General features: G+C 40.1%; 1 protein-coding gene across 1 annotated transcript; it reads right to left on the reverse strand.

Moving 5' to 3' along the window:
- Window positions 1–386: 386 nt before the first annotated feature.
- Window positions 387–12,077, reverse strand: FAM110C (family with sequence similarity 110 member C). Its single transcript, XM_020973008.2, is given in 3 exon segments — window positions 387–2,294; window positions 10,631–11,550; window positions 11,552–12,077. Coding segments are annotated over 2 exon segments (1,242 nt in total). The 5' UTR covers window positions 11,881–12,077; the 3' UTR covers window positions 387–2,294; window positions 10,631–10,637.
- Between the last annotated feature and the right edge of the window lie 401 nt (window positions 12,078–12,478).

Consider the following 12,478-nt stretch of genomic DNA (forward strand, 5'->3'; position numbering starts at 1 on the left):
CTCATTCAAATTCAACCTTAAATCTGAAAAGGGAAATAATTCACTCAATGGTGATGGACAACAACCACCTTCAACCTTGCTAACCTAGATTAGAAGGTGGCACAATGAAGCTATAAAAAGAAAATCTCCTTCCATAAAGACACCACTTCTATCTAAATTCAGAAAATTAACATTACAAGTCACTGATGTCCACTGCTTTCTTTCCAGAGAGAGGTCAGGGTGTCTACTAATACATGTACTCATTTTCCAGTGGAACCATTTGTCACCGGTATTAAAGAGACATGAGAATCAAAAAGAAGAAATAAAGGCAAACAAAAGTGTTTTTTTAGTTATTCTAATTTTGAAATTCATTCTATTTTCTATAAAAGAATCTCATAGACAAGATGTGAAGTTTTCATATTTATAAATGAAATATACAACTTTATTTTTGTTATACAGAATATACAGCATTGTAGTTATATGTCAAAAGCAGGTTTTAATATGAGTGTAAATAGAAGTAGCTATAGTCTGGACCTAATGTCTTTATCGCAAAATCGTTCCTGTAACGATGGACTCTAAACCCTATAAAAAGGGACATGTACAAAGAGCTTCTTTTCAGCAAGTGACTAATAACCGATAATTTTTTTTATGATGATAATTAACTTTAGCAGTTGCACGTGTACATTTTAAAATGAGGCTATTTAACTGTTTCTATATATGAATAAAAAGGCCACTGTTATTTCCCATGTTTTATACAATGGTTCTGCCTTCTGTAATCTCTAAATGTGTTATTTCTAGTAAGAGTTTTCTATTAATAATGAAATTTGTTTTAAGGTAGATTCTTCCTTATTCTGGTGGTTAGCAAATAGTCCTCTTCTGGTAAGGCTAAGGCACAGAGAGGTTAAGTGATTTGCAGGTCAGGGGGAAATACAGAATTAGGAGAAAGGTGTCCTCACTCTCAATCTTTTATTAAAGCAAAAGTGGCAACTTTTTATTCTTGTATCCAGAGCTAGTTCCAAGATCTTTCTCTCCAGATAGAGAGTTAAGAGCCCAGTATGAGCTGGCAATGCTGACTTACTCTTACGTCTAGTTGATAACTTCCAGATCACAGATGGGTATGGGCTATTGAAGCAGGAGATCTTCTGGTCTTCTGCTCCAAGTCCTCCTTTTATCTATATCTAAATGTCCAGTTTCCAGGTTCAGCCCCCATACATTTAGTGAATGCTAAGTATCTCCTAATATCTTAGAGCCAGAACCAAGCTCTTTTCCCTCCTTTCTATGGATACATGTCAGCTACCACTTTGTTTTAAAGGGCATTTGGCCTGGAATGCTGACCACTATTGTATTTAACAGCAGAAAAGCACTAAACTATCTTGTTTGAAGCAATACATGTCCATTTATGTGAAGAATTAACTGCACACTTTCAAACAGAATGAATAGTTTTCCCCCACCCCCATCTTTACATTATCTATTTTAACCAAGGGCATCAACCAGTGTTTAGATAAATAGCAGCATTTTTAGAGTAATGACTAAAGAAATATCCTCATAATTTAATATCAGTTGGCAAAGAAAAGAATCTCTGTCAATGTTACTATGGCCAGTTTTTTTTTCCTCCCATGACCCACAGAGATGCTGAGGAAAATAATCTCATGCTTATAAACATGTTCATTAGATTAGTCGGTCCTCCTTATAGTACAGACAGTCCTATTAGTATGGAGCTTTATCATACAAAAATATTTGACCATTATTTAACAACACCTCCCCAAAATAAGCTACCTGTGTTGTCTGGTGGTTTTACAACTAGCTCAAATAAATACTTAAGCGATTCAAGGGCTTAACTACAGTAACATAAGTACAAAAATAGAATACAATATTTAGTTCAAGCTAAGTTTGTAACTTAGTGTCTGTGGGTCTCTCCGTAGGCAGAGAGATAGGCAGACATCCTTATCATAATCACCTAAAACCCCTCCTTTTCTTGATCCTCATTTGATTCAGCATGATCTCATGGCACAGACCCACCTTCAAATAATAAACATTTTAGCAGCTTGTTATACCATTAGATCCATCTGAACTTGATCTTCTGTCCAAATATCTCAGCTGATCCTCCACCTTCTCTGTCACTCAAACCTTCACCTCTCCTGCTGTGGAGCTTCCAGACTCATTTGAGCTGTCCTGAGAGAGGAACTCTTCTTCTGGTGAAGTAGCAAATCCTTCCCAAGCTCTGTCAGGTGAGTGGAAACTTTAGGGAGATGAGAAAGTTCTAAGCAGTCTGTGATCTGTTCTGTGTATCCTCCATCTCAGGGAAAATTTTCGTTCTGGGGAAGAAGGAAAAGACCAAACAGAGTTATCAGTACCAGGATCCTGCAAACATTTGAATGCCAAATCATTAGGGTGCCAAGTTCCTTCTTTAGTTTTGTGACAGTTTTCCATTTTAAAAGAACTTGTTGGACCTTCTAAAACTGGGAAAGGAAAATGTACCAGTGACTTCTTTGTAACTAAATTTTTAAAAATACTTTTTTATGTCTTACAACTTCTACTTGGCATTCAAGGCCCTCTATAATCTGTTGCCACCATCTTTTTCTAGCTAGTAGTCAAACTGGACTACTAAATATACTTTACTGTCTCCATGCCTTTGCTATTCCCTATTCCTGGACTGGCCTCTTCTCCTATTGAATGCCTGTCTATCCTCTAAAGACCAACTTAAATGCCACCTCCTATAGGAAACCTATCTTGACCTTCTCCTCCCCCACTGGTGACCACCTTTCCTTTTCAGACCTAACAGAAATCTGTTTTACTATTTTCTAAAGGATTTACCATATTACATTGGATATTAAAGCTATCTGTGTTTGCATTTTATCTTGCACCTAAATTGTGAGTTCCATGAGGGCAGACAATATGGCCTACGTAAATTTTTAGCTCTATACACAGAATATACTTAAAAATTTTTTTTTAATGAATGAATCCCTTCACGTAATTTCTCAGGCTATTCAATTTCAAAAGCACTCAATATAAATGCACCATTTATTAAATGATTACCATATGCAAACATCTCTCTCCCCTTAGCCACCTCACTGGGCCTTGGGGTTTAAGCTTGTAGTCACCCTAAAGAGTCATGGAAAATGAAGCGAAGGCTTTTGAGTATTAAAATAGTCACTGTTGAGACTTCCAAATTTGAAAACTACAATTCACGAAAAGCAAGGAAACATCTGAGCACATACAGAAGCCATCATTTTCAAAGGCCTCAGAGGTCCTCATAAGCTTTATTAGATGACATGCATGCCTACCTGGTTACTGCTGGGTTTCAAGTCTAGGATAAAGGGGAAAGGAGAAGAAAGGCTAGATTTGATTCCTTGGGTGCCTATCTCATTTTTGTTCCATGCTCTCACTGCAGTTGTTGCAGATGTTGAGACCGTAAAAACAAGCCTGTGGTCAGATTGTAAATAGAGTGCTGTATTAGGAGAAAGGTTGAAGAAAATGTAGCATAAAGCTCTCAACTAGAAGTCAGCTTGATGGGGTTGCTTGGCAATTCTTGCTTCACAAAGTCAGCTAGGGGAGGTGTCAATCTCTAATTTAACTTCATGGAAAACTGCTGATTCCCACTTCCTCCTCACTATTTATTTATTTATTTATTTATTGTATGTATGTATGTATGTATGTATGTATTTATTTATTTATTTAGTTTTAACTCTGAACTGAGTTAGCATGGAGTATGGATAGAGAGTTGGCTTCAAGTCAGAAAGACCTGGGTTCAAAACATGTCTCTGATGGCATTATAGCTGTATGACCCTGAGCAAATTATCTAATCTCTCAGTGCCTTAGGCAACTTTTTTTCTTGTTTCGTTTTTTGTTTGGTTTTGCTTTTTGATGAGGCAGTTGGAGGTAAGTGACTTGCCCAGGGTCACACAGCTAGTAAGTGATGGATTTGAACTCAGGTCCTCCTGACTCCAGGGCCAGAGCTCTATCCACTGCGCCACCTAGCTGCCCCAGACAACTTTCTAGGACTGTAAATTACAGAGAATGTGGTTCTCTCCATTGATGAAATCACAAGTTCCCTTTTTACACTTCAAAAAACAACAACAACAACAACAACAAAACTCTAAACTAATCAAAGTTGAATCATTGATTTTGAAGACATTAGTTTGTTCAAAGCCGGCCCAAGTGACTAGGATAGTCTAGCTAGGAATAACAAAATAGGATTCCAATTCTACTTTTGTTGGGTGTTGGTACTGGGACCATGATTAAGAGTGAGGTAGATGGAATTTGTATTGTGCCATGAGATATTAAATTATTGGACCAGCAATAAAGCAAAGACCCTAAACTTACAAAATGTGCATTTTATAGTCATTTTTTTTTTAAAAAACCTGACTGTGTGACACTAAATAAAGGTTTAAAATCAAGGCATGAAAGTTAGTGGATGATGCTTAGGAACCTTGGAGCATGACACTTTCCTTCTTCCTGCTCATGGCCTTGGAGCCTACTGATACTTGAAAATGGTGGGATCTATGTTCAAATGTTACCCTGCTTTTTGTGGATTGGCCATATGGTTATGGTTTTTATATCTTGTGAATATTAGTAGTGACTATATTATTATTTAATGGTCTTTCCATTTTTCATGAGTGCCTTGGGGTGACTGCAAGCAGAAAATTCCGGAGCCCACTGATGGAAGATGTTTGCACGTAGTAGGCATTAATAAACATTTGTTGAGTTACTTTTGAACACTGTTGAACTAAATTGGCTTTGAAATTATGTGAAAACATTCATTCCACAAACATTTATTCAGCACCTATGGCTAAGCTTTGGAATTTCCCCAATTTATCAAATTAAAACTGACAGATGGGAGAACAACTGGAATGAAAAACAATTATCAAGAATCTTATGCCATAAGAAATGATGAAAGGGACAGAGGCAGGAGAAACTTGGGAAGACTTGAATGAACTGATTCAGAGTGAAGTGAGAAGAACCAGGAGAACAAATTATAAACTAATAATATTGTGAAGAGTTAAGAATTCTGATCAATAGTCCTTTCCAGAGGACCAATGTTGAAGCATACTGTCTGTCTCCTGACAGAGATGATGGACTGCTGGTGCAGAAGGAAACACACATTCATGCACCTGATCAACATGTAGACATCTTTATTTGTTTGCTTGACTATTCTTATTCATTACAAGGGTTCTTATTTTCTTTTCTTTTTCCAATGGGGGAATTTTGTGAAGAAAGAGGAGCTAATGGCTGAGTTTTTCCTCTGTCCTCCAAAAAATTGGTCGTTGAAATATTTAAAATAAAATGCACAAAAGAAAATGGAAGGAAGTTCCAAAGAAAAAGTACTTATAGGACATCTTAGAATGTAAGATGTTAAATTTATGGTATGCTTTTTACAAAAGCAAGCTGTGTGTAACAAAGATTCATGGTCTCATATACAAACCTCTTTTTCTGTCTGTTTTGTATATGGAAATGTTCTTTTGGGGGATATTTAAGGGCTGAATAAAATTTTAAAAGAACAAAATAAAATAAAATTAATATAGCTTCCCACTGCTTCCCTTCTTCCTCCCCCCCCACAAGGGAATAGTGTAACTCCTAATCTCTTGCCTATTATTCATGGCTAACTAAGATAAATGTAACTAACTTCTATGATTCTTTAGTGATTCTGTAGTTCTGATGTTTTGTGGATATATCAAAAATAGAAGCAGTCATGTTTTTACCACTAAAGATATTTATAAACCTAACTGATTTCCCAAGCTAGAAATCATTTAGGGCTATAAGTATCAAAACCTCTACCTCCTTTAAGGAATAAGGCATCCAATTAAATAATTCTACTCTCCTGCTTGGGAGCTTCTGAACACACACACACACACACACACGCATGCACACACTCACACACACTCCTTAGCTTCTCTGAATTTTTAAAGTAAGATCAAAGGAGAGTCCCATATGAATTGCACAAGTATTCCTACCAAAGAGGGGTTGGGGGAAGGGTAGAGATCCTGTTTGTACCGTGCTGGTTGGATAGAAGGAATGGACTAGTCATTCCAGTGGAGAAAGTCTTTGTTTACTTTCCAGGTTACAAACAGTATTTTCCTGCTGCCACAATTGTTGCTTCACTTCCTGTGTTGCTCCATAGTCCTGGAGGCTTAGGTGCTCAGAGATTATTTAGTCTCTCTGTTGGCTCATCTTCTGAAGAGTCCATTATGTTTGTAGGCCATGAGTTACAGGAGGTGGTTTTGTGGTTATGAACAAAGATTATTGCATTGCTTTTTCCGTGCCCTTAATGTGGTAGAGAAGAGCTGGCATCTCTTTAGTGCTTTAAACTTGTCAGAGAGTTTTTACAAGTTATTTCATTCAAGCTTCACTAGTACCCATCAAGGTAGGTGTTATGTTCCCCATTTCATAGGTGCAGAAACTGAGGCTTAGAGAGATTACTTAATCTCTTTAAGTCACTTGACTTGCCCAACATCACACAGCTAATAAAAATGTTCAGAGGAATTCTAAACCAGGTATTCATCACTCCAAGACAGCTAGGTGACCCAGTGTATAGAGAGCTGGGCCTGGAGTCAGGAAGACATGAAATAGAGTCTGGCCTCAGATACTTCCCAGTTATGTGACCCTGCGCAAGTCACTTAACCTCTGTTTGTCTCAATTTCCTCATCCTGAAAATGGGAATAATACCTAAGGGTTATTGTGAGGATCAAATGATGTGTTTGTACAGCTTAGCACAGTGCCTGGCATGTAGTAGATATTTAATAAATACTTGTTTGTTCTCCCTCTCCCCCACCCATTTCTCTATCTTTAATGCTGTGCTGCTTTCTCATCTTTCCCAATGTTCTGGAACCAATAAATGAGATCACAGATCTAGAATTGCAAGGAATCTTTTGTTGTTCAGCCATGTCCCACTCTTCACGACCCCGTTTGGGGTTTCGTGGCAAAGGTACTTTAGTGGTTTGCCATTTCCTTCTCCAGCTCATTTTATAGATGAAGAAACTGAAGCAAACAGGGTTAAGAAACTTGCCCAGGGTAACATAGCTACTAAATATCTGAGTCTAGATTTGAACTCAGGAAGATGAGTCTTCCTGATTCCCAGCTCAATCCACTATACCACCTAGCTGTCCAAGGAATCTTGGAGATCATTTAGTCCAACTCCTTCATTTTACAGATGAGGAAATTGAGACCCAAAGAAGTTAAGCAGCTTGGCCCCAAATTATATAGGTAGTAAGGGCCACGGTATCATAGTTCTAGAGTTGGAAAGGACTTCAGAAGATATCTAGTCTAACCTCCTCATTTTACAAATGTGTAAACTGAGGCACAGATAAGTTAAGTGATTTTTTTTCCCCCAGTGGAGGAGCTGGGATTTGAACCCAGATGCTATGACTCCAAATTCAGTGCTATTCCCATCATACTTGGAACCAGCTACTAGGTGGTCAGGGATCTCATCCCTGTCCTGAACCTAATGGATCATTTGTGTCCTAGACGAATATTTTGGGGAAGTATGATATAGTTTAAAAAATGTTAGATTTGGAGTCAAGAGTCCTGGGTTCAATTCTTGGCCTTAATGCTTTTAGCTACATACCCATAGATAGCCAAGTCATTAAACCCCTCTAAATCACAAGTTCCATCTCTGTAAAACACGGTTAAAGACCTGCCTCACACAGATATTGTAGAGAAAATAGTTTATAAATGTTAAAACACTAAAGAAATGTAAGTTACTATTAAGACTGACATTTATTATGGCAAACTTTGTATACTGTGTCCCCCTTATCACCTTCTCTTCATGCTGACATAAAACAACTTTGAAGGTGAGCAAAATCCTCCCCAGCACTGACTGAAGGTTGAGGGAGAGAGAGAAAGGTTAGTGAGTGAATTTAAGTACCTCAGATTCTTTGTATAAACTCATAACCCTGTGCCTCCCATAAATCAGGTGACATTATTGTTTTCCTTCAGCCAGAGGGAGGGGAGAGAGGTAGATAACTCTGAAACCACGTGCTTCTGTCATACAAGTGACAGCCTCCACCGCCCAAGCAAACTTCCTGTATTTGCTCCTAGTTTGAAAAGTAAAGCAAGCTTTGCAAAGATTACTTCATGAAAGGAGTTAGATCATTCCTTGCAAATCACTGTTTTGGCACTGAGGGGGGAGTGGGGAAAGGAAGTACTAACATTCCAGAGGCTCTCAGATTTTATTTCTGTGAATTCAAGTGTCATTTTCTGATCTGCACTGCTTAATATTCAAACATGACTCCATCTTACCTGTTCAAAAGCAAAGCAAAATTCAATTTGACATAGCTTCTAGGAGATCTCGGGTTTAGGCCTTGCAAGGAAATTTGCTTTTCTGTGTATCTTTTACATAGTCCATTAGGCAATATTTTTTTTAAAGGACTTTCAATTTGATTCACCCTTTATTCCCATTTAGGCTTATTCCACTGATCATAAAGATCCCAGGACTCTGTTGGGCCTTGTCTAATACGCATGAACAAAAGAGCCTTTCCAATTTGGCTGCTCTTAACCCTAATGCCTTTCTCTCCACCATCCAACCTTCTCCTATATGCATGCATGCACATACATATTTCCCCAGGCTTCTGAAGGCCCAGATTCTACTTCTCTCTTTAAAGTCCACCTGAAGGATGTGAGAAATAACGTTAATCCAATCAGATCCTCTGTGCTCTTGAAAGAGTTAGGGGAAGATGTGTTTCAATAGAAAGAGACAAAGGCATTGGTTTAAATTTTTGGTTCCCAGCAGAATTGTACAAAGCCCAGTTCTTCTAGAAATACCCAGCCATGAGTCTTTTTTTATATATTGTGGTGGCAAGGGAGGAGTTGGTATGTGTATAGTGGTGCATTGCTAGAGTTACTGGGGTAAACTATTACATCAACAAATAGAGCCCTTGAAATTCATCCCAGCTGTCCAAAAGGGAAAGATTGGCCTCTTGCATAAGAATTAGAGAATGTTAGAACTAGAAGAAACCTTAGAGATCATCTATTCTTACCACCATCACCCCCCTCCTATTTTCAGGAGAGGAAACTCTCCAGCCCTGAAATTTAAAGTGACCTGCCTAAGGTCACAAAATTAAAAAGCATCAAAGACAGTGTTAAATCTAGTCTTCTAACATTAGGTCTAGTATGTTTTCCTCCGGACCATACTCATTGCAAACAGCTAGAAGATAATTATATAGATAGATAGGAAGATAAACAGACAGACAGACAAACAGATAGATAGGTAGATAGATAGAGCTGGAAGAAGTCTCAGGGTGTTTAAATGACTTGCCCCAAATCACCTAGCAAATGAGTGGCAAGGCCCAAACTAAAACCAAGGTTTCCTGATACCTAGATCTGTGTTCTTTTCATGAGATATAACAGCTCACGCTGATGGCCTGGAGACATTACTGGGTACTACAGCTGAGAAGATCAGATCCCTTCGTAGTATATTGCTGAATTTGATACATTAAATCCTGTCAACAGAAGAACCAAATGTAGCAAGTGCTTCTCTCAAAGTATGACCTGTCATAATTTCCAGGCTTGGAGATTTTTGCTTTGTTTTGTTTTAAATTTAGACTACTATAAACCTGACTACATACATACTATGCAACCTTCCATCTGAAGGCAAAGTGCTTCTTCGAAAAGTCTAGATTTCTTTGAAAACAGGCCAATCAGCCAAAATTTAGAGTTGGAGATGACCTTCGAAGCCATCTAGTCCCTATATTCCAAATGAGAATGAGCCTAATTTAATAAAGTTCTGAAAAAACCCCTAGTCTTAAAGTTGATATTCTTTTCAGTCACAGGTAGAGAAACAAGGTACTAAATCAGAAAACATTAAGACTCCATCTGAAAGCCCTTGAGTCAATTTAAATAAGGTTTATCTCAGTAAATTCTTCCCTAGGTACTTTAACAAGTGCTGAAAACCAGCCCAAGCTATCCCAGACAATTTCAGTTCAAGCCTAGAAGAAAGGTGACTTGTTTCTTACCCAGGTACACATGGCCTGTCCTTTTGGCACGGTGGAGTTAAGCAAAACCTTCACAGGGAGACAAAGACCTCTCATCTACCCAGTAAAGCCAGACTATCTTGGTGAACACAGGTATACTTAGAGTGTTCTACTGAAGCCTTAGAATAACCTCTAGGCTGTTTCATGGGTTTTTTTTCACCTGTGATCCAGGAAAAAGTGTGCCAGTTATGAAGTAGGAAACAACAGGAAGTGTACCAATGTTTTTAAACTGGGCCTGCTGTAGGACAATAACCCTGGAGACATCTGCTTCATTTGGAGACTTCTGGAACCTAGCCAGATGTCATCCTGTCTTCCCCCTGCACCACAGCACCCCAGTTTCATTTCTATCAGTCCCCAAACTATTTCTCAGTTCTCATTACTACAGATTACTGGACTGATTATTTTTATTTCCTTATCCAGCATTAATAAAACAAATTAAGCCTAGGTATCTGTTTTAGAAGTTCATCACAAAAACTCTGTAAAATGAAAGGGTTGGACTAAGTGGTCTGTGGGGTCCCTTCCAGTTCCAGATCTATGATACCATGAAATGTCTTCTGTTCTTAGCAGCAGTTTTCAAATTTGGCCACATTCCCATCCCAAATATATCATAAGGCCCTCCTCCCCACTCTACCTTTCCAACACGCATACAAATTGGATTGTTATTTCTGCCTTGGCCTAAGACGCACCTTGGTTTTACCGTGTTTCCTTGCCCTTGGGAACCAGCACCTTTCCAGCTAAGTCTTGGGTCCTCTTGCTTTCTGCCTCTTTGGCCTTTTTACAGGTATACAGCCACTTGATAATCCGAGCATTGCGTTCAATCACTGACGTGGTGCTAGGGACCTGCTCGGTTAGCTCTTCTTCCTGCAGCCCCTCATCCCCGCTGTGATGGGAGAAGCCACCCTCAGAGGTGGCCATGCTCACACTGCGGATCTTAAAGGATATGTGGTCCCACCCTGCTGAGAAGTTTTCCCTCCCAAGATCTTCTACCACCTCAGGGTCCAGGCCACAATATTTAAAGAAGGTGTCAAACTCAGAGAAGGATTTGGAGTAACGAGAGCTTATGTCAGACTTGGAGCGGTGCAGGCCCCTTCTCTTCACATCCCTGAGCTCAGCTGTCATCTCAGGTGCTTTCATGGACATCTTGTCTTCACTGGAAGGGACAACAAGGGGGGTGGTTATTGGGGGATTGGGGGGAGTAGTGTTCTTGTTGTCTACTTTGACCTCTTTGTTCTCCATTCTGGCCTCCTCACTCTCCAATCTCATCTCCTTAAGATCCATTCTGGTCTCTTTACTTTCCATTCTGGTCTCTTTTCCATTCAGTCTGGTCTCTTTAATCTCCGGTTTGGCTTCTTTGCTCTCTAGTTCGGTTTCCTCACTTTCTACTTTGGCTTCCTCCTTCACTTTGGGCATGTCAAGAGATAATAACATCTTTTCTTTGCTGGGACCCTGGAGGATCTTCCTCACCAAGCCCCCTCTTGCATTCTCAGTGCCTTGGCCTTTGACAAAGGCCACTTTGTCACACTTCTGACGATAGATGATGAGGGAATCTGGCCTCAGTTGCCTCCTGCTAATGCCTCTCCGGGCCACGGAAAATGTTGCCTGGGGTGGGGCACCAGGTGTCCCCACTCTCTGCCTCTTTTCTCCCTGTTGAGTCCTTGCTGCTTTTTCTGCTTTCCACAGAACAGGTTTCACTACTACTCTCTGAAGCTGAGCTCAGCCTGGCAGGCTCCTGCTTGGTGCCAATTACCTGCTGGCTTTTGACATATTTGGCCTTATCTGCAGCTAGTCTCTCCACAGCACTTTTTTTGGCCCGGTCTCCCCCTTCGATCTTCCTGCGCAGGTACTCTGGACCCTTGTGGAGTAGCCGGGTCGTCGGGGAGGAATTCAGGTCGGAGAGGGCATACATTCCCAGGCTCGGAGCAAGCTCAGTTGGCATGTCAGTTTTGGGTGGCTGGAACTCAGGGCAGAAAAATGAAAGAGGCTGGGGTTAGGGCAGCCTCCCACATCAATGTCCTGGGAGCTCAGTCCAGTTCCAAAGTCCTTTGCCTGACTGATTAGTGCTGGAGGAGGGGCAGAAACTCCAAGCTCTCTAAGCATGAGTCTGTGCTGTCTACAAACACCAACTGCACACCTTTACTGGCAGCTCGCAGCCTTTCAGGATACCTTGCCAGTGAACCAGCCCTCCTGGCTCACAGCAGCCAATCATGAGTGAGTGGGGTTGTCTGACAGTGAGAGGGGGAGTCCGGGCCAACTGCTCCGCTGCCTCCAGGGAAGACAAGCCCTAATTAAAGTATTTGCTTAGCATATGTTATCAGCAGACTCCTCTTCCTATGCCACATTTTAAAAGAAAAATAAAACCAAACCAAAAATTGAGGAACCTCATGGAGGTTAGTATGCCTCATCCCAGAGATTAAAATTTTTAAGGGAGAAGGAGAAGGAGAAGGAAGGGAGAGGAGAAGGGTGTTGCCGTGGTAGAAAGATTTCATGGATTTAAAATCAGAAAAGTGGGGTTCTAGTCCTTCCTTTGCCAATAA

This window comes from Phascolarctos cinereus, unplaced genomic scaffold (genome assembly GCF_003287225.1).
Source record: "Phascolarctos cinereus isolate Bilbo 61053 unplaced genomic scaffold, phaCin_HiC Scaffold_2;HRSCAF=192, whole genome shotgun sequence".
In the NCBI taxonomy this organism is placed as follows: Eukaryota; Metazoa; Chordata; class Mammalia; order Diprotodontia; family Phascolarctidae; genus Phascolarctos; species Phascolarctos cinereus.